The 23821-nt window shown below is 32.1% G+C and overlaps 1 protein-coding gene across 1 annotated transcript; it reads left to right on the forward strand.

The window, feature by feature from the left end:
- Positions 1–496: 496 nt before the first annotated feature.
- LOC136983571 (serum response factor-like) lies at positions 497–23314 on the forward strand. Its single transcript, XM_067280365.1, has 8 exons — positions 497–1163; positions 2531–2791; positions 12170–12392; positions 12482–12607; positions 22556–22648; positions 22714–22860; positions 22930–22991; positions 23060–23314. Exons 1-8 carry the CDS (start codon positions 840–842, stop codon positions 23144–23146), a joined length of 1323 nt encoding a protein of 440 aa, XP_067136466.1. The 5' UTR covers positions 497–839; the 3' UTR covers positions 23147–23314.
- Positions 23315–23821: the final 507 nt, after the last annotated feature.

Consider the following 23821-nt stretch of genomic DNA (forward strand, 5'->3'; position numbering starts at 1 on the left):
GTTTGACTGTAGTTGAACTTATCGAATATTCTCCACGTTCTGTGATCGACCGCATTGACTGTTCTTAATAAATTATGTATAACTTCCTTTAGAGTCGTTTAGAGTGTGTCAACCCCAAACAAAAGTGTTTAGATGGACAGCTGATTGGTAACCATGTGCGAGAGAGAGGGAACTAAAGAAGCCAATTCGTCTTTAGATGGTGCAATCGTGCAAAAAATCGATCCCGTCTGACAAGAGAAAACCATTTCTTCGGAAAATAAGCAATATTTCGTATTTTTAGTAACGAAAATAGTCATGTTTTTCCCGAAAAGAGGAAGTAATTTTCGAAGCCAGCAAACTGAGTACCGTCCATTGAATCAATTAATGGAGAGAGAGCGAGAGAATTTCGATTCTTTAATATCATATAACTCTTAAAAATCTAAGACGCCGTGCACTTGTCTCAATAGAAGTCGAGTGAAGTGCGAGAAGGACTGTACTACATCACTCAATGCCCATATATGGCTTACGTCTCCTTATATGGAAAGATCGTTTCCAGACGTAGAAGGATGTACTAGTTAATAATCCATCCGCCGGGGTTAAATTAACTAATGTCGAATTCGGAATAATTCTATTCGAGTAAAAACGAAAGGCCGAGAAGTTTAGAGCTCAATGAGCTCGCACTGACTCGGATTAACGAGAGGTGACGGTTTCGGTTGGTGATTTTTGCTCGGAACTATTTCGTCACTCGGATAGATACAGTCAGTTCGCGTCTAAAGTGTTTACCCGTGTGGAAGAATTGGAAGTCAGTTGATGCGAACATGTCGGAGTGAGCGTTTGCGCGATATTTAGTTCTTTAATTAATGATTTTTTGCTCTTTAATTAATAATATGCAGAGTAATATAGTGTCGAAACAGGAGGATGTTTACCAGAGTAGTTGTGCCGTCTTTCGTATGAATGGTGCAAACGAAAGAGCGATGATAGAAGCCAACGGAGGTGGACAGACTTATCTCGGACATAAACGAAAGATGGAAGAAGAGGAGAACACGGGACAAGAAAGCAAAAAATCACTTCCACCCAACGGTAAAAAGACGAAAGGCAGAGTCAAAATCAAAATGGAATTCATTGATAATAAGTTAAGACGTTACACAACTTTCAGCAAGCGTAAAACCGGGATTATGAAAAAGGTTTGTTTATTATCCTAGTTATTTTAAAAGTTGCATTAATTATCGTGCAGCCGCTAATTAATGAATTAAGATAGTTTCTTTCTCCCTGACGTCATTTTGAGTGGGAGATTATTGTCTCTGTCAGAACAGCTGTGCACGTGTTCTTATTTCTTAAAAGTGAGAAAGTGCATTTTATCAACAACCTGGGGCGAGTTTGACCGTATCCAACGAACATTTACCATCCCTTACGTTTATTGTTAAATTTTCGACCGTTTTAAACCATTCTATAACGATTTAAAATGGTAATAACGTAACAGGTGTATTTTGATTGCTGAGTAATAAACCGTTTTGCTTTTTTTTGTTCTCATTTCCGTGGGAATAAGGGTTTATGCTTATAATTTTTGTGACGTTTTATTAACGTTAATTGCTAAAAAATGCATTTATACAAAAAATAACCGTGTCTAAAACTTTCTTTTTTCTTCGATGGATTGGAAGCATCTGCCGCCACGGTGATAAAACCGTTGGTTGAAGCGCTAGAAAGGTTCGAAGTCGCATTTGGAATGGGTTTTTTATGGGTTTATTAGACTTTATAGCCGAAGTAGAACATAGTACAAAAGAATTCATAACTTGGGTGACAAAGAGAAAGTAGGCTTTGAAGAAACAGGACGAGATTAATGACTTAAATCTTCTTTCGCTAAACTAGTTTCGAACTTGTATTAATAGCTGATCTAACAATTCATGAAATATTCAAGTTTTTTTTTCAATAGTTTTATGCAATAACTGACCAAACAAGAAAAAAGAATAGCGCCGAAATAGATTTCTGATCAGCTGATTTCTTTTCGCTTTCGAGCTGATCGGGCTGAATAAATGGAAGCTCGATTGATATACAACTCGCTCTTATTAATAATAAATAAATAGATTAAAGGAAAATCCAAACGTAATTCCTTGATGTGTTAAATTAAATTATCATCGATTACTTCATCTCAGATCAAATCCGTACTTAAATATTGTTAATTCAGTCATTTAAATCAATACTTTGAAAAAAGAATGGAAAATGCTTACATGAATTTGATACGTCAATATGAATGAAGAGATCTGGAGGGTTATAAATTGTATTTTTTAGAATGAAAACGCCTATTCTCAGATTTTTCAACAGTTTATGAATGGAAATTTGAAAAATTTACAGCCGAAACTTTAAACATTTTTTAGTCTAGTGTATTAAGAAAGATCCGCAATAGTTAGATAGCAATGCAGTACGCATAGAGATCTTATCTTTAAGTGTTTATAGTATGGCTCTTAGCGGTTATGTAGAGTCGTCTTTAGATAATCTTAAGTGATTGCATTAAAAGTATGTATGTAACATTAGATTTAAAATTTTATATTTGCAGGCTTACGAATTATCGACATTAACAGGCACTCAGGTAATGTTGCTGGTAGCGAGCGAAACAGGACACGTATATACATTTGCTACCAGAAAACTGCAACCAATGATCACGAGTGAGGCAGGTAAAGCCTTAATCCAAACATGTTTAAATTCTCCCGATCCTCCAGGAGGAAACGGGAGCACAGCACCCGATCAAAGGATGAGCGCAACTGGATTCGAAGAGACTGACCTGACATACAGCGTGACAGAGGAAACCGACAATAAAGTAAGTACATCAGTTGTAGCAATTAACAGCGGCCGAATGTTACGCTGATAACTTTCCAACATTGCACCCTTAAATCAGGACCGTACTGATTTTTCTGGCGCCTTAGAGTCGGTCGACCTGTTTTACCGCCGGGGAACATTATGATTAAAATAATAATTTTTTTAGGGTCGCTAAATCGAAATTTCTTATTATTTCTAGATGTCTCACCTTCCAAATTTGAACCAGATTCCCGAATACACAACGCAGAAACTCCCCCCTTTCTATATGATCTAGCGTTTGTTGTTATAGAAGTAAAACCCATTGATGGGTCGACAGTCTGGCACCCGCAGCCTTGGAATCGACGTCAAGCGTCCTTGCTGCAGGCAAACCACAGCCTATGTCCATATATGGAGACAGTACCTTATTTGTCACACTTCTACACTCCTTATAAGCTGCACTTGCCATAGAAGGAAGTCAGCGCCTGGAACACGTGACTGTAGTGATTGGTTCGTCTCCTTTCGATGTACCCTGTGCCATATATGGAAGTTGTCGGAGCTGGCTCCGTCTCTACATTCCAGGCTTTGGTTCTACTCGTGTTTTTTTTAATTTCGTTAATTTAAAAAAAAATTTAACTAACAAATGTGTGCTTTTTTGCTTAACACTGTGTGTTAACACTGTTATGTTTATTTTGCTGTATTGATGTACCCATGTGCATGATGTGATGATGTCTTGATGCACGATAAATGTGAGACCTGCTTCCATAAAAAAAAAAAAAAATGTAAACAAAATCGAAAGTAAATTTATATATTAATTTTATAAATATATATATAAATACATAAAATATATATATATATATATATATTTTATTATTTTACCTGCGTCTCTAAAGTTATATTGTTACTAAAGTAGTTCAAATTGTTAAAGAATCTCATGTAAAACAAGGTGTTTATGTTTGTGTTGTGGAATTATTTTTATATTTGGGATCTATTTGTTATATAAATGGACTGGCAGGTATCCAGTTATTTTTGAAATATTTCTATTTATGGAAAATTTAAAAAAAAATTAAGCTCCTTAACTTTTGAGTTGGAGCGTTTTGTAATCAATCACATAAATAAATAATAAAGATTGGTTCTTTTGTAAATGGTTTTGTTCTTCCGATCGCATGATTAAGATGGCATGATGACTGTTTAACTCAAGATTAAAAATAAGCCCTCCTTTAGTGCATCAAGCTATCCTTTGCTGAATAATCATAAGCATATTAGACACGAATATTTTTTTTAGAATAAATGTAAAATGATAAATATAATCCAATAATCGCATTTTAATACATTTTTTTTCAAAGAGCTTTCGTTACTTAAATATTAACAATTATGTCTAATTTTCAATTGAAAAAAAACCTTCAAAAGTAAAACTTCGTTATCGCTTCGAATCTTAAATTCTCTAATGTTTGATCGAAATTCAATGTCTCCGGATATTGTAGACTGTCAATTATACTTTCATAGCTTACAGGTCTTTGTATACTGTATATAAAGAACGTGATTAAGGTTTGTAAGTCCAACGTTGACAAATTTAATCGTAGCGAATAATCAGATAAGGTAATGCTAATTAAGAAAGCACTAGATAATCAGACATATTTCATTCAATGGAACGACAATGAGAAAAAGAGACTCTTACTCGAGTAAGTAACTTTAAGTATCGTCTAATGATCAATTTTTGCTATAGATAAGGTATAAGTGTTATTAACACATTCCTGTTTACGAAAATCGCTTTCCTTGTAAGGACTATTCATTCAGCAAAAGCGCAGTTGTTATTTCATATACACAACAAATTACAACCGACCTCTTTAGTTATTTTTAGAATCTCCCACTCTTGCATAAGTCGCGAACGTTTCAAAAATAATGTTTATCAACATGGAAGTTTCTTTTCTTATTCCGAATTATGCTCGATTATATGCGGTTTAAAATCATTTTAAATCTTTAAGGAAGATCCTTTACGGGCGAGTAGAATACGACTTACGATAAAGTCACATTCTACTGGCGAAACGGCAGTTTTTTTGTTGTTAAATGTGAGATAATTTGTATTACTTTGGCATCTTAGATGTTGCTCATCTTACTCGTTAGTGGCCTGTTACGGAACGAAAGTAGAACTTACTCGAGGTCTACTCCCGGAGGTATAATCAAGTTCTACTTTCGGATGGGACCGCACTTCCTATCTACTGACTTTTTATGATAGAAGAAAACGAGGAAGAACATTATATCTGGTTCGGAGAATCGCGCATAACTTCGAATCAGAAATAGCATTTTTATTGGTGATTAATGGGTTATATTTCGAATTAAAAAAACGTTTTAATTAGAAGTATTAAGACGTATCGGTCATTATAAATCGCTAGTTTCTCGTTACAGAATAAAACTAGATTGTAATTACATTTTTAGAACAAGGTTGGAATGCAAAAGTCGATCGTGTTTCGTCTCTACCGTTGATTTAATGTAAGAGATCGAAGCAGATATGAATTTATTTTTATATTATAAATATAAAATGCTACAGTAAATAACGAATCTCCCGGAAAGTTAACGCCGTAAATCAAAATGGATGTTAAGTTATTTCCGTCAGATAAAGGGCGAGGTCGAATTTCCTATAACAGGTGGATGCGAGGAAGAAGTTTTCTACGCTGAAAAAACATTGCGATTGTAACCGCATACTGTACTTTGTTTCGAAAAAGGCATAACGATATTTATTGGGGAACAAATGCCCTTTGTTTTGATGAATGAATCCGATTAATGGAAACAGCTGTCGTGTATCGTAGTTGCAGCCACGATGACCTTCTCGAACCTGTCAACGAGCTTAAGATATTTTACTAAGTTAGGCTCGCTGGCTGACTTAAGTATGATTTCCATCTATCCAATAGTTATTTAACGATTTCTGAAGGAAAAATTAACATTACGAACGCGAATTTAATTAAAATGGTCGGTAGTTGACATAGAAGCGTGATTCATTCCACCCAAGCGAGCGAGACCCGCACCTTCGACCTAAATCCATGTGGTCGTTGTAGGCGCCAACGGAACCCAATTTGTTAGAAATCCGGCACAAGTTTTTGTAGAGCGCCAAATTTCTTTTTCTCTCTCTCTTTTTTTTTTATAACTTTTTGAATGTAACTTCGATCGAATGAACTGGATTGTGTTTCGCAATTGATCGTTTATAGATTTAGATCTGATTATCTTTGGGTGTTGTGCAGAAAAACAGCTTTTTTTTGTTCCATGCCGTCTAAGAATAATATTGTCGAGATTTACCTATCTATATTTAATGAATGTACGAACGTGGATGACCGGTTTGTTTCAATTTTTAACTTAGAAACTTTTCCAAACGCCACAGCTGATATCTTAAAACTCACCAAACCTGACTTTGTAAGATAATAATTATAAAATTTATACTTTTCATAGAACAATCGAGGTAAATTTTGATATTTTCGTAATAATACTAGTAAATACTTTTCGTTTTACCTTAAAAAAACAAGGGAAATTTGTTTGCAAGATTTCCGAAACGAACATTGAGGAGCATTTTAATTGTTAAATGCGATCTCTAACGGAAATTGAAACACGATTCTTGACAAAAATAAGTAAAGAGAATCCTCATTTCCTGTTCGGTAAATCTGTAACAAGTTTCGGTTTTCAAATATGATTAATATGTCATTTACTATCAGGTGTTGCTTGCAAAGATGCTCTACAGGTGGTCCATTAATGTCAATCTTCAACTGTATCCATCCGTCCATCCGAGGACCGATGTAATGTACTGTACAGTACGTAGTAGATGAATCACGTACTGTACACCAGGCTATAATTTGCAATGCTAATCATTAAGAATTGCTGTAAGTGATAAATGAAGATACGTTTCTAAATTAGTCCGTATCTTAATGAACGATTTTTTGGGGATTTATATCGGATAATTTATAGACCTCGTATGCTACCTATACTTAAAGACTATGATTAAATTAATAGTTATTTAATATTGATATATTTTTATACTTTTTAAGTCAATGCATAAATATAACCTATTTATATCATAATAATTGCAAAAACAATGTAAGAAATTATGTAAAACATAATAATGGTGTAATGAAGCAAAAACAGCGTTAAAATCAGCAAAAATTGACTTTAAATAATAATGTAAATCATATAATTTGCTATTTTTAGGATTTTTTTTTTTGTTTTAGTGATTCATTTAGGTTTTAATTTATTTGATTCCAATCACATCCCCTTTATTTATTAACCTTATTTATTATTCTAGACGAACGAATAACATGCTTATGAATTACGGAAAATTAAATTACGTCTTATGCAGATTTATTTATGATCAAATATATAATTTTGAATTATAATTCAGAAAATGGTATAAATAAAAGGAAATTATTCGGACAATTTTAAAACCATTTATTTATTTTTTTATGCATGATTCCATAAAAGATATCTTTAATTAAACCTCACAAAGAAGGATTTACGTTAAGGAAAGTCTAACCAAATCGATATTTCCTGGTGTAAAACGATTATTCAAATTCTATTTTATATTTCGAAACCTCTCAACTACGGTCAATTATTCTCTTTTCTGGTAGAGCAACCATAATAGTCAAAGGTTAACAAGAAAGTCGTGATGTACAGTAGAAACTCTATAAATTTATGAGAATTTATTATTTTTTTATTTAAATTATCTTTTAAACTTTTGTAATATCGGACAAGAAAAGTTTTTAAAAGAACTTTCCAGCCTAATTTTTTTTTAAACGACAAAAACATCATTATTACGTTCATTATTATTAATACAAATTCTGTAATGATTTCCTCATTACAGAATTTGTTACTTTTAGGGAATTTTTACTATTATAATTATGTGTCGAGGGAATTTCTGGATTACAACGGATCTCGAGTAGTATATTATATAACTTCATTCGAATATTTGGAAATAAATAATAAATTATTATTGTTTAAAAATCATTAACGTAATTAGAACCGTCATTAGAGGGGCTCGAATTAGAACGTGCAAACCTATATTCACCCCTTTAACAATATGTATATAGGCACTAGCGCTGTTGATGATGAGTAAGACATTACGTATACGTGTGTATGAGTTTGTTGCGTTTAAATATTTAATCCATAAATACTATGTTTATTTATTTATTTATTTATTTATTTACAAAGATGAGGCGATCCGGGCCCTCGAGTCCCTCTCTGGTTACGCTACTGCTTCAAATTAACGTTTAATAATAGAAGATATCATAATGACTTTTAAATTAATTTATTAATTTCAAGCCACTGAAATAAAAATTAAAAAAATACGCAGATGCTTGTTTATATTTTACATTTCATTAAAATTTTACAAAATTGTAATTAATCGAATTTATGTTAAATATTTTCGAACGTGAAATTAATTGAAAATGACGGAAATTCAAGTTTTATTCCAGACAAAACGATTCTATCAAAGGTTAAATAGTAAAAGTCTAGGAGCACACTTCCAGTCTATTCGTAGATATGGGGCCGGACTTAGGCCTAGATAAATTAAATAATTGCTTAGGGCCCTCAATCGATTTGTAAGTTAATGTATAAATAAATAAAATGTTAAGTGTAAAGTGAACAATGTGAACATAATATTTACAGCATCTCCAAGAGGTCTAACAGTACCTTGTAATATATATTATACAGTAAAACCTGCGTAAACCGGACTTGTACGGTGTCGAATATTTTCTCCGGTTTGGCAGGTTTCCGTTTTGAACAGGTTTGTTTTTTTAACACGGAAAATCATCGCGCTCCGAATAATTCTTCCGGTTTAGGCAAGTTTCCGTTTTATTAAGGTTCCGTTTTAAACAGGTTTTACCGTATAAACTTATTCTGTAATAAAAAGTTAGTTTAAATCAGCAAGAAACTATTATAAAACAGTGAAAAATGTGAACATTTTTTATATATAACTGATGGCAATAATTAAAATTGATGCTATTAAAAAGTTTTTACTTTCCTCAAATCTTGCATGCATAACAATTAACCAATTTTTCTACGATTAAAAATTTTGATTACGTATTAAATATTACATTTATATTTTATAAAATTGAAAGATAAATTAGAAGAAAAAAAGACGAAAAAGTAAAATTAATATATAATTACAGACGAGGTTTAATATCGTGACAAAACGTCCACGTCGTGCCGAGATAACCTAATTGCATAATAATGTATACTTGTCATTCCGAATCATATGTCAACGTGACAGCAGTTCTTTATTTCCAATACTTGCTTTTTATTTAACTCTACCTAACATAGAACAAAGTTAATGACCTTAACTAGTATTTATTTTTTTTAAGTTTAAACTTTAATAGTTATAAAATGCTGTCCATTGCACGAAATTAAGTCACGATTTTTCATTCTTTTGACAAGTAACTTTTGATGTAGTATATTTATCGGAGGGAACAACTACTATTCGATGACAATAAATGCTAGAGAATTGACACCGATTCTCCAATTAAAATCTTTGTTCAATTGAATCGTTAGGAATAAGAACAGAATATTCCCCCTTAATATTTTTTATAATGTAATTTTTCGTAAAGCGGAAATGCATATCATGTCTATTTGAACTATTCTTAACGTACAAACCCTAAGTAAGCATCCTGTTTCTGTAAGCTCTTCGAGGATAGGCTCATTTAAAAAAAAGAAGCGGATGTTGATTACATCATTTCTCCCAAATGAATAATAATTAGTTTTACATGTAAACTTATCAAATATGTTTATTTAATTATTATAACGTATACAAATCTATTTAAGATAATAGCGAGCTCTACTCAATAACTGAGAGCAATATTAGCATGGAAATTCTTTTTATTATCTTTTTTAATTCCTTGATTAAACATATAAGAGAAAGATTTGACGTAGAGAAGAATTCTTTTTTATTTTATAATAATACATTTATCTGTCATTTACAAATGAATCACTTTATGTACGGTACAAATGAATTCACTGTCAAGACGTATCCATTAAAAATTGATCAAGAAACCATTGTATTCCCAGTTACATCATACTTTAAAACTAAGGCGAATTATAAGTGAAGTACGTTTATTTTTATAACCTTACTCGCTTTTCATAAACATTCTGCACCCATCAACGTTCTCGTTTTTCATAAAATTTGCTTCTTTTTTATGCCGTGCAGTGTTACGAACTATCCGTTTTCTTTTCTAATTTGTACTTTTAATAATTAAAAGACATGAAATCGAACCCGGTATGCATGTCCCGCTTACCCGTCAAAATTCAGTGTTAAACAGGAAAGCATCTTTATAGGCTAAGACAGCACACGATAATAATAAATATAACATCAATGCTTAATTATGTTAACAAAGAGCGTGGTTTATGCATGCATCGAGAATTTCGCCCGAAAATAACGTTAATAATTCATTCGATTTAAAGCAAAACAATCAGACGTAACAGGATTCTTTTCACTACAAGTCTAATAGAATATCCTCTTGTGAATTTTTGATATTTTGATACAAAGAGAATAAAAATTAACGGAAAGAAAAACTTTATACACGCAATTTTTAAATTAAATTATTATATTTTGCCACAGAAAAACAGATTTTAATTGTTTTGCACAATGAAACACGAACTGTATTTAGCGTGAACGCTGACGTAAGAAGATCAATGTCATTTATTTAACAAACAAAATTTGTCGCGATAACAGGTTGCTTTCTAACCCACACGGACGATTCTCGACGACCAGTCATCGATTGTCATACGATGTACAAAACCCAAACAATACCAAGTTACCTTATATTTATATTTATCAATAGAACGTAGTTAATATAACACGCTATACTGTAAGGCATACAACACGTAAAAGCCTTTCCTTAATTGTAAAACATTTGTTAACAAGAGCCAAAGAAGCTGATATCATTACACGGAGTGAAAGACCAAGGCAATCCCGACAATGATATCACAACACGTCAGAAAATTAAATAGAATTATTTTTAATAAACGGATATTGGATAGCCGGACTTTCCTATTATATCTATTAAAGTATAATATAAGTAGTTAATATTCATTAAATTAAATATAACAAATATAGAATACAAATACTTTTATATATTAATCAAATAAATTGATAAAACGTACGAATTTAGATTATGCAGCTTAATTAAGGAAAACTCCTTATATACTTGGCAATTTATAAATAGTAAAAGGCTGGATTGAAGTGAAGCCTTCTATTTATATTTATGGAGTGATCTATTCGAAATGAAATCCAACACTAATTAAGATTTTGGGAAATTTAAAATAGGGTAAAATCCCTAATTTATTATTTTACCCTTCTATCGCGCTGTTTTATTGAATCGCTTGATATAAATTGTAAAAAGAATGAAAAAACACATCACGAATTTAAGATAAACATGGAAAATTTTTTATAAATCTTCAACATATTCGAAATTAAAAAAAATAAAATAGTGTTGGATAGAATGTAATATTTCAGCGCATTTAATAGTTTTATAAAATTGATAAACGTTAAAAGTTTTTAAGTTGAGTAAACAGTTAAAATCACTTAACGAGAATTGATTTAAACAACGGAAGTTCCATTGTCTGTTTATATATCAACACACTATATTCAGTCTGTGTTACGTCTATGAATGCAGGGTTATCCAACATTTAATGCTTATCGAAGGTGCTCTCGCTATCTTGGCCATTCCAGACTACTAAATATGGAAAGCAGAGGACATAACCAAAATTGGATTGGACGTTGCCAAACATAGCTCCTTGTATTTCCCGAGTTGGCAGCTCGCAGCGTACTTGTCCTCTGAGCTCACTCTCGGCAAAGACCCGATTTGGAACAGTTTTGTTCCGTTTTACCAATAATAAACAATTTAAATTCTCGTCACGGGAACGTTAAATTATAAGAGGCCGTTCGAAAATCGGTTTCCTATACCGATTCGACCAATCCTAGAACATTTTACATCGGCAACATTCTCTTAATTAGCCCCACAAAAATGATTATTTTCTATTTGATTAATTAATTAACTAACTGTTCTACGAAGTGAGTAAAATTTGGATAACATTTCCCTCTCGACAATTTAGAAAGAGGATATTATTCGCTCGTTCCAATTCTCCTTCTTTGGTTTACTGCCAAATACCGCAAACACCTTTTAAAGTAGAAACTCTATTTTCATCTTTGAAATGTTTTCAAATTATCTATTATATGTTTATTTTTAATACCGTCTTTTTCACGTATTTGCTTCGCCAATTGTTGAATTGCTATACTTATTGAGATCCATTACTGTATTTTTTTAATATTTTCGTACACCGGCAGATGGCGACTTACGGGAATTTTTTTTAATTATTAAATTATAATTTTTATAAATATTATATAGGGTTTTACTCAAGCTTTATCTTACAGGAAAGCATCAAGAATCAATTCAATTCGGGCGCATCCACGCCCGAAACTATCATTTTAGGAAACGGAAGTAACTCTGCTACGGTCGCTAGCACCACTCTGTCTAGTCCTCTACCATTGGCTACCGTCCCCGTGCTGACTACCTCTAGTCCAACCACATCCTCGCCTACGTCCGTCTCTATGCAGTTACAACAAACGGCCGGATTCGCCACATTTTTAGCGCAAGGTGCGTCATATTTTCGGGGAATTACCGACGCGAAACGGAAAAATGACCTTTTCTAATACTCATTTCTTTTTTTTTCTTTTTTTGAGCAGGTAATTCTTTAACACCAGGAACAACGGTTCAAATTGGAGCATTTCCAAATCAATCTAACGTTCAGCAAACGCATAATCAAACACCAGCTGTCTACAGACTAAACCCGACTGTCGTATCTATTCCAAGTTAGTATTATTTAGGAAATATCATTTCACGCATTTAATTAACTCTTTGATATATCTGGAGGCCGGAAAAACAAATTTTAAGGACCCTTAAGCTATGCTTAATTATTCATACACTTAGCCAAAAAATTACAGGACTACTTAAAATACATTATATAATTTATGATTAATGAAACAAAACTGAATTAATTATATAATTCGACCAATCGCATCTCTCTGTTCTTTGGCATTTTAAACCTTATTAAAAAAAACCTCTATTTAATTGGATTTAACATTTATACAATCAACAAAATATAAGTCCTTTAATTACGCTGGAGAAAATATGATCAATGCCTACAAATATCAGATATATAAACACGAGTATTATTTTATAATTTATATACCATAAAATAGGACTGCAATAATCTTAAATTGGATATAAATAAAATGAAATCTATTCTTAACGGAATTTAAATAATTAATCTATAAGTTAGCTTGTTCATAGTTTTATTGTCGTATTTAAAACACGTGTTATAATGTAAATATGTGTGAGATACGAATTTCCATTTACGGTCAAAAATTGTTTTAATACAGAAGAAAACTCGTAATTCCCGAATATTTGTAATGTTTTACGTAAATACGTAAAAAAGTCGTAATGTCCTGGATACGTTCTTACAGGAAATTTTTACTTCCTCCAGAGAACACAATAAATACACAATAATGATAGCATATGTGAAAGTTACTGTTTCCACGAAATAAATCTCTATCGGAATTCCGATGAAAATGTTTTAACATATCTTCAATTGGTTTGTGGATCGCAGACGAGTTACTTGTCTGCGTAAATTCGAAAATACCGTCCTATATAGGCCTAATATAGATATAAACAGTATGTATATACTGTGATCTGTATATAAAGAGCTTTCGGGAGCTCTTATAAAGCCCGGGGGTCCAAGGTTAGAGCGGGCCCTTTGCCTCTTAGCTGATCCCTACTGCCTTTTGTTTTTTTTTTCGAACAAATGAAATACGTAGAGTGTTTCTTTGTTAATAAAAAGCAGTCTTATAGATTTTACTTCCTATTAGTAAAAATAAAGTTAATTTTATAGGGGTAGGAATCACTATGGAGCCCTAGGTTTACTCTAGATCCGAGGAAGAATCTCCAGCTCCTCCCTCTCGACGGCCGATGTATGTATGTATATGTATGTATGTATATGTATGTATGTATATATACATCATACATATAGATGACAGATTACTGCTAAATTTTAGAGCCAGTCAAATTTGAAAACAAAAATTTAATTAACAAATATCAGCCTATGAAGAAAGTAACTGAACAATAGAACAGATTTTATTTCAGTAGTGAAGCTTATAACATAGTTTACATTGAAGTCTTTTCCTTCCAGAAATTAAAATCCCATTTTATTTGATATTTGATAAGCAATTTGGCTATTTAAATTCGACAAAAACAATTTATAAAGAAATTTTTGTAAGATTTGAAATTTCCGGAGACCTTTATCTACCTTTAATTGTATTGAGAAAAATGAGAACCCACCGAGAATTTTTAAATAAAAAAGATTAACATCATTTCTGTGATAAAGATTACGATGTTATCGGATATAATTGCCAAAATTGTAAATGCTGTGTAGGTTTGTAGTTTAGTTAAGTAAAAATTTAATTACTATAAATTCCATAAAAGTGCACACCTTTTTATTACATGGCAATGCTTCGGAAAGAGGTGCATATCTTAATTATCGCTTAACGAACAAAAGTTAAATGACTTTATTAAAGAAAACTGCATGATTAAAATACCGTATGCAAATTTAAATCTCTTAAATAGGCCTAAGTTACAGGAATCTTATGAAAACTGTAAATCGAAATACGTTTTTACAGACACGCCACACGTTATAGATGAAATGGTTAGTGACTAAATTATTCATTTTTATTTTGGTAGCATACAACCGGGTTGCATTTCATTCTATGTTGTGTTGTTTTCAAGTTGAAGATTGAGCAACGTAAGGCCTTTTTTTATTGACCAATATTTAAACTCAGGCTTGTTTATCGGTCAATAAAAGATGATTTTAAAAAAGGCCTTACGTTGCTTAATCTTCAACTTGAAGACAACACTACACGATCTATTTTTAATTTCGGGAATTAAAATTTGTATTTAACCACTTAAATATAATTAATTTTTATTCATATTGCTTGATATTTAAAAGTTTTCTGAATTATAAATTTATTACAAATGATTAGATAAATATTTCTAATAATAATAACGTAGCGTTATACATTAATATACAGTATTATATAATGTCATATATAATATTGGATTGATATCTGATCGTATAACAATAGTTTTGCTTACGGTTTTTAAACTTTTAATAAACACGGTTTGAGCAAATACAACGAAACTTTTCAGGGATAATCCTCTCATCCAGGAGGAGGACAACGATTACTTTTTGCCGAATTAATTTCAAACCCCTGCCCGTAACAGACTTCCCTTTCTATCTGACCAGCGAAATGGCGGCATTCGAATAGGAAAATTATTTAATACGAGCGCAAAATATGTTTTTAGGTGTTTTCGAGGGTGCCGAGTTTAGATATTTGGTCCGTTTTTCGCAAAATTTGATTGATTGGCCGATTACCATTTCATTTTCGGCTTTGAGTGGTATCTGAGAGTTAACATTAGAAAAAGAATTGAATGTCTTGAATTATCTTCTCGTACACGTGTAAATCAATGACTATCATGTAAAATCATGATAAACAGGACACTAGTAGGACATAGTCATTTATTAATTACTATAACAATTATTAATAAAATTATTTCATCGAAAACTGTGGCATCATGATAAAATAAATATACCGTACTGAGGCCTACATTCTGCTGGAAATAGTATCTATGTATTTTACCGTTTGGCCTTGTTATCTACGATTTTATGATAATAATAATTATAATACTTAATCGTATTTTATTACATAACGTTTATTTTATTTTATAAACTTTGTAACATATTTATTTTATATTATTTAAATTTGAAATGATTAATAACTTGAGTTTCAGAACAATCTTAAAGTTGATATCTTTATTGAGCCATTATATTGTTTAATAAATTAATAAGAGACATTTTCAAAAGTAAAATAAATGAACTTGACCAGTTGTTACAGTTTTGTTTATGGAATTTTTTGGAATGATGCCATTCATATTTCAGTAAACAAATGATGCCAACAAAAACGAAAGCAAACAAATTGTTGCAGAACGTAACAACCATTCCCAGATCGGGGGGGGTTATTGTATGCCTTGGGTGATTTGTTACAATCATCTATATAAGCATAACTTATCATCATCAGTTATAGTTTTGGAATATGTAAATCGTATTTCCTTCAATACACACTTCGTGTGATCATACACTACACCCAGGGCCTTCGAGAGCTTTTATGGGACTGGGAGCAGACCGGCTTCTTTAGCTGGCCCTTTTTGCCATTGTTGTTTTGAATAAATGAAATACGTGGACTGTTTCTCTATTACTGAAACGTAATTTTAAAGATTTTATTTATTTATTGTTAGTAAAAACAACATTAGTTTATACAGATACGAAACACTACGATCCCCTAAGTTTTCTCCGGGTCCGGGAAAAATTCCCAGCATTCCCTTCCCGACTACACCAATTTTTTATCGTTACTTGGAGTTTGATTACGGTTCGGAACGCATAAGACAGAATTCATCACCAGAACTTTCTGTATCGGGCAGCTTCTTATCGTTCATCAGATTTCTTGTACCTTTTCTATCCATCCTATCAGTTTTTCGTTTGTAATTGTGCAGGTTCTTTACTTTTAACCAGGAAAATTTAGATCAGTTTACATAATTAAAGTAGCCTATATGAACAAAATAATTGTTCTAATACTCTCTGCACATGAACATTGGAGGAGACAAGTTGTTACAGTGTAACAACATGTCCCTAACCATGATGTATCAAACATCCCAACCTATACGTTCGGCCATTCGATGCTGTCACTGTTAACTGTTAAACTAACAAAGCATCGAGCAAATCAATTCACAAGATCTGTTTCTTAGATTATAAACACTTCACACTGTCATTTTTGATAACTATATCTTTGTTACAGACTCTCAGAAACAGATTTCTTTGTGTCTAAAAGTAGAGATTAAGTACAGAAAATAGGACCTATCTCGCTAATGCATGCAACTAACTCGAAGCATCCAATTCAGTTAGAAGATCCCATGATAAGGAAGCTATGGCAGAAAAGGGACATTGCTGCGCTTCTTCCCTAGTTTTTTAAAAGCGTTTGTAACAACTTATCCAAGTAACAAACAGTTCCAGTCTCCCCTAATTTTAAATTATTTAAATATAACTAAAAATTTTTACAACGATTGGCTCTTAACTCCAAGAGTTGATCGTAACAATGAATGTATTTATCTATATCGGTGCGTGTTTATGTGCCCTACTTCCAATCTAACATCATTCTATTTATCTAAACAATAGTAAGCAACTTTTAATTACGATCTAATAGTTTGATTTAAGGGGGAAAAACAGCTTAATAATACAATATCCAAATTAATTATCTTGTGTATTCAAGCAATCCAATTGTATCAGTACTATTTGTATAACATGTCCATTCAGAAACTTATTTTTAACCTAGAATCTATAACAATAAATAAATTTTGAATCTTTATAATATATATAAATTCTAATTTTGTATATTTTAATTAATATTGTTACAAAAATATGGTGTAATATTTAGCAAAGTTACGTTTTAAACACTTTTCAGCTATCCTTTTACAGTTTATTTTAAAATTATTTTAAGTTGAAACAAAGAAATTTAACTGCTTTTTTTATCGCTATTCTTAGTTATATAAACATGTAATTAAAGTGTTTGATATAATGATAGCATTACTTTTTATAGCGTAATTACTAACATGAAATCTCTCAGATTTCGAGTTTAAATTAATTATTAAAATTCGTTTATAATTTAGCTAAAAAAAGTAATGTCTGCTATCCACGAAGTTTATGTATATGTGTTATTTTACAATCGCAAATGAAATATATAGGCTTATATACATGGGCGATCGCAGAGGGGTCAAACTGGACACTTGTCCCCCCAGGGATCGAATAAAAAATCGCTATTATAATCGTAAAAGCGATTGAGATGTGTAACCTTACACCTTCGACCATGGGACGCTTTGATGCAATACTGTCTTTTATAATCTACTCGCGCAAAAAAAACCTAAAGAAATTAAATAATTAAAAAATTTATTGATGTAATTATTTGTTTCCAAGGTTTGCCCCCTCGGAAAACTTTCTGCGACGTCCATGATTACATATACATATACACAGTACTATCATTAAAACTCTGACATCATTATCATTTATCTTGGCACCATTTTCTTTATTTCTTTATGAGCAATAAACACCACATATAATATTTTATATAGAATTATATTTGCTTTCATGAATTACAATACCTAAAAACAGAATGTATAGTCAGACTGGATAGTAGCCATTTCATCCACATAAATTAACTTCCTCGTTAGGTTTTCTTTTTTATTTTTTGAAGCGGAATTAATGTAAACTTTTATAGACTTTTCAAAATGCAAAGACAATCTGGAAATATTATTATTGTTAATTTTACATTTTAGATTATTTAATGAATTTTGAAAACCTTACAATTACAAAATTTAATGGGCATAACTTGCAAAATAATTATAAAATAGCAAATCTTTACCAGCTCGCAGATGAATAATTATTATTTATCTGTGAGCAGGTAAGGATTTATTTATTTATTTATTTATTTTTTTGAGTCGATGCTTATATTTATTTGGACTGATATTTCTTCTGAAAGATGATTTCTATTTTACTATATTATTTTAACCTGGTGCCGACACGATTCTACCAATTTTGTTATATATACAGTATCATCAAAATTGATCCGGTTATAATGGACTTCAAAAATATATAATTTTGAAGTTAAGTTGTTAATTGAATTATGTTCTTACATGTAAACCGTATGCACAACACGTAGATGGCGACACGGAGGCACTGTAATATAAATATACTCGTTTTAATGTACTACGGTCTACACTGAACTATGGCTTCCATTTAAATGTGTAATTAATAATTAACATATAATTTTTACTACATTTCTCTTCAGTCAGAGTGCCACGTTTGGCACGGGTGCCACCCCTGCTCTACGGATTATCTTCGGAAGATTGATTCGAGTCCAAATGAAATGTTGTTCGGTGTTTCGGAGTCTGCCTGAATTTAGTCAGTCAATCGATAGAGATGGGAAATCGACCTATCTACTCTGACAGTCGGACGTAGCCGTGCAAAAAGAAGGCCTTCAAATCAAGTGTTGCAGAATAAATCATTTTCTCGTGGACTATCAACTGTCAGAAGCCATGGTTTGAAAAATAGGATTTCATCAACTGACTGCATCGTTAATTCTTGTAACTGCAACAAAAATGAGCGATTCAAAATTTCACAATTGTTGTAATAAATAGTTTTAATCTTTTCATCCAAAATATTTATATAAACTTCTATTAAATTTGTCTTATGCATCTTTTAGAGTAAAACTCTTTGAAATTAAATATTAAATCGTTTACGGATACGTTTCAACTTTTCGCCCGTGTTACGTATTCTCCTTATCTTCGTTTCATCCTCGACAAAATTCCAAGCAATATGCAAAACACTTTACTTTGGACTTGGATCAATCCAGTTCAGACATTCTACAGAATGCTTGATAAAATCTATGCGAAATCGAATAGTCTGCCATTTCGAACTCCACCAAATACGTAAGCGTAATTCGTGAAATATCTGGGCCATTTGCAGATTGTCTGGTCGACTTTATCGGTTCAGTAAAATTCCGATTATTCGAGGCGAGTGAATACACTACTTTTCTTACACTAATTCACAAAAGAAAAGTGTAAAACGACAACACGTATTACAAAGTGATTTGTTTCTGGTTACCTTTTATCGTTCAACTTCAATGCAAGACACACCATTCACATTAAAATGTAACTATCAACACAATAATACACATTTTAAAACGCTATTGTTTTAATTGGCTTTGACCATGTTTTCAAATCTTGCAATTCAAATTCCATCTACTTCTAATTAAGATAGAAGGCTGAAACTTCGAAGACCTGCCCAAGTTCGATGACAGTGCATTTTAATGATGTTTTAGAGGGGTGGTCCTATACCTCTCCACCCCGAAACCCGATAAACACAACAAAATGTAGAATATGTGTGCACTGTAGTAATGTCACCCCGACTCCCACCATATACATAATTATAGTGCTTTCCCCACCTCCAATCTCGAAAAACACGACCAATAAAAGATTTTTTAAATATATTAAAATCGTTCTTCTTATACACGATTTAAAAAAAGGCTTAAAGTAATACTATATAAATATTATTTGTAATTTTTAATCCGTATTATCTATGGTCTATATTACCTCAGATAATCGGGGTTCTACTGTAATTATAAAATGATCTTTTCTATTGTAAATAACGTAGGAATAAAACATGTGAGAAGAAATGTAAAAAGTAAGCGGAAAAAAATAAATCGATATTGTCTGTTAGAATCCGATAGCAGATCGAGAAAAAGTAATCTCGAATTTCTAGATACAGAAATTAATATTGCGTTTTAATTGATCGTAATAAGTTCTCTTTAATCGTGTAATCCGATTTCGTCGAAGTAAACGTAGCAAAGGGCCCCACCTTCCTCTCAGTTAAATGTTAAATATTTAAATGCGCTCAGAGAACAACTTACAAAGTTCCACGAATATCTTGACATTTTTTTCCTGTAATTCATTTTATTAACGCCAATAGATAATATTTCATTCAAATATTTAGAGATTAAGTTATCTTTTGAGTGATGATAAATATAATTAAATTATTATAAGCCTACTGCGTTTAGAAATTTTTATTTGTCAATGGCAAAAATTTATTGGGTGATGTTCGGTAATTTGAAAAAGTTTTTGAAGCAGCCAAGATTTTACTGAAATTTTGGTTTCGTTGTATCAATTTCAATCTTCGGTTAAAATTGAATATCCTTTATTCTCCGTCCTTATATATTACTGTACTTACGACCTACATATTGGTTTCTATTCTCATATCATCAATTTTATTGTTCTATAGAATCATCTACAAATGCAATATTTACCAGTCACATTACTTTCACTTCTCAGAAATACAGTAGGAGGCCTAGCGGAAAAGATGTGAAAAATTTCTGAATGCTCTCTAATGAGATATAGCCTATAATATAAAAAATAAATAAGTACAGTACCGCCTTAAAGTAAGGTCGTGTGAACTCCGAAATCTGTTCGCTAATCACTTCTTGCCTCGTCCCCTCCAGATGAGGATATAGGCTACGTGTTATCGGCGCGGTTTATTCATATATTTTATATCTTTTAAATTCGTAATTGCTTCTCGCGCGTGTAACTTCAAAACGTAAGACTGCATATTCGCCGATGAGTTACAGAAAAGCTTCAATACAAATATCAATATATTCAAAAATACTGTAGCATATATCAGTTAAAAGTAGCACGATCCCCAAGATTTGAAATATAAAATAAATACTAACATAGATCTGTATATTTTATAAAAGAGATCGAACGAGGGAGTCATGTGCTTTTGTTTTAGCTCGTCCCTTTTTTCTCACGAGAAGTTGGCGCCCTTAATTGCAATCCAAATTATTTTCATTCCTGGATTTTTTATTTTCCATTTTTGCCTCTTTCAACTCCGTGGACACTAAAAGTACTTGTTTTAATCATACCCATCGTGGGTTCGGCCAGGTCCACATGAGAGGCGAGAGGGTAATGAAGGACTGGGCCAGACATATCCGGCCATGAAAAACTCCTGAGAATGCTCTCTCGGATTCGAACTGTAAGCCGATGTCTTAACCGTCTCGACTATCCGGCAGTCTCATCATTATCAAGGAAAGAAAAAAAAAAAAAAAAAAAACGTTCCCAAGTTTGTTAGTAGATGGGAGGTTTACTTTCGCTCATCACTTTTTTCATCTTGGTGTTTTTTTTTCACACTCTGGAATCTCGGTCGGGTGGCTGAGACGGTTAAGAAATCCGCCTACCGCTATCTTGGGATCGATTCCAGGCCGTCGATAAAACCTCAGAAATTCTTCGAGGGGTAATCCGACCCCAATATGAGGGCCCTGTCCCTCATCATCCAGCTGAACCCACGATGGGTCTGGAAAAGACCATCTTAACCCATAAAAAAAGTCCCTCTTAGCGCTCACAGAGCAGAAAGGTGAATAAAAGTCTTCGGAATTTGTTACTCTGAAAGCTGACAACTCTACCGTAACTGAATTTTAAAAGTTGTATATTTGAATAGATCGATATTGATAAAATTAATCAAACTTCTAAAAATAAATTTCTTATGTCTAAAACACATGAAAGTTTAAGCCTAATTAACACAGACCGAAATTTAGATCTATGTATTTCTTAAATAATATACATTATAAAATTTATTATTCGTTCCATAAATCATACGAAACTTTTATTACGAAACTTTTTATAAATTAGGAAACTTTTATTTGTTTCTAAGGTAATAAAAAGGTATAAAATTACCGTAATTATATGCGTATACAAAATATTTTATCTATTCCAGAATAAAAAAGAAGATACATTATTATAATGGAATGACAATAGTGTATCTTAATTTATTAATAGTTCCGGTTTAGAGGGTAAACAAATGATAATGGTTCTCAGAATTTGTATTAATATCTTTGCAGCACACACTTAAATGTTTCTTTTATTTGGGTTGGGTTATCCACTTCATCTTTCTCGTGTAGGCTAATCATATCTTTTCCCCCGTATGTTTAGTAATTAGCAAGTTAACATTTATTTGAATTTATGTCAACAATTCGTCTAGATAACAGAGCATCCATTATGTAACGTTGAATGCGAAATAATCAGCAGTTTAAAATAACTCGATTCGGTATTTGCAGGTGTGGGACAAGTATCTACAAGTACGTCTTCGTCTACTCAAAATGCTATGACCGTAGTTCCTACAACTCAACAAAATTTGTCGGTAGTTTCAGGTATGCTTTTGTTTGTATCATTCCCCCCCGAAAACGTACTAAATTTATTTTCGATTTTTCTCTAGGAAACATGGTAATACCCGCTCAGGCAATGGGACAAAATTCCGCCGCGACAGTCATGTATCAGACCAACCAAGGAGTAGTTTACGCTGCTTCCACAACCAATTCACTCCCAGATAACGTTATTTTAAATCTGGGCCAGCAGGACCAAGGTACGAATGTAATAATTTAACGTAGGAAATAATAAATAAAAATATTAATAACAACGCATTCGTTGATAGGAAATTCGAGCCAACAATTCATCACAATTCCCGTACCCGTCTCACTCACACCTAGTCAGCAGGTAATGTATTAATTAATTAAACTTATCGTTAATGGTTTAACTATTTTTCATATTAACGTATTTTTTAGCAACAGCTTATTCAAGGGGCATTGAGTTGCCATTCTTCCGAGAACACAACAGAAGTTACAAACAAACGAGATAAACAAAGGAAGTGAGCTTTTAGAAATTCAATCTGGGGATCACCAAACTCATTGAAACGAATAGAGTCAATCGCCATTAACTCGACCAATTAACTTCGACAATCAGTGTCTAATTACCAAAACTTATCAAGTGCTGGAATGTAAATAAATATTTATAAATATAAAATTATTTTAATTTTAAAACTAGTTATTAAAGTTTGTCTTTTATAAAGAAAACGAAAATTATTGATTTTTTTAAAAGAATTTAAACACCTTAAAAAGAAATTTATACAATTAAATTACAGCGCTACCTCGGTTTACGTCGATAATCCGTCCGAAAACAATCGGCGAAATCCGAAACCGACGAAAGCCGAAGCAATTATTTCCGTATGAATCGATGTAATCCAGTTAATTCGTTCTAGACACTCCAAAATATACACCAAAAACACATTTCATAGAGAATAAATATAGTGTTTAATACTAAAAACCTTTTCACATGTGATGGCCTCCGAAACAGAATTGCCATACAACTGTTTTTGATTGATCCAAATTATTGATATAATCAATAATTTGGATCACATTCCATCACTGTTCGACATCTTCAATTGCTTGCGATCTCTGTTTCGTTAGCACATTCACGCCTTACGCTACGTTAGCCTCCTTTTATTGCTTCCTTTTTCGTCACAATGGAATTTATCGTGGATGGCAATT

Source organism: Centruroides vittatus, unplaced genomic scaffold (assembly GCF_030686945.1).
Source record: "Centruroides vittatus isolate TY-2023 unplaced genomic scaffold, ASM3068694v2 contig_883, whole genome shotgun sequence".
In the NCBI taxonomy this organism is placed as follows: Eukaryota; Metazoa; Arthropoda; class Arachnida; order Scorpiones; family Buthidae; genus Centruroides; species Centruroides vittatus.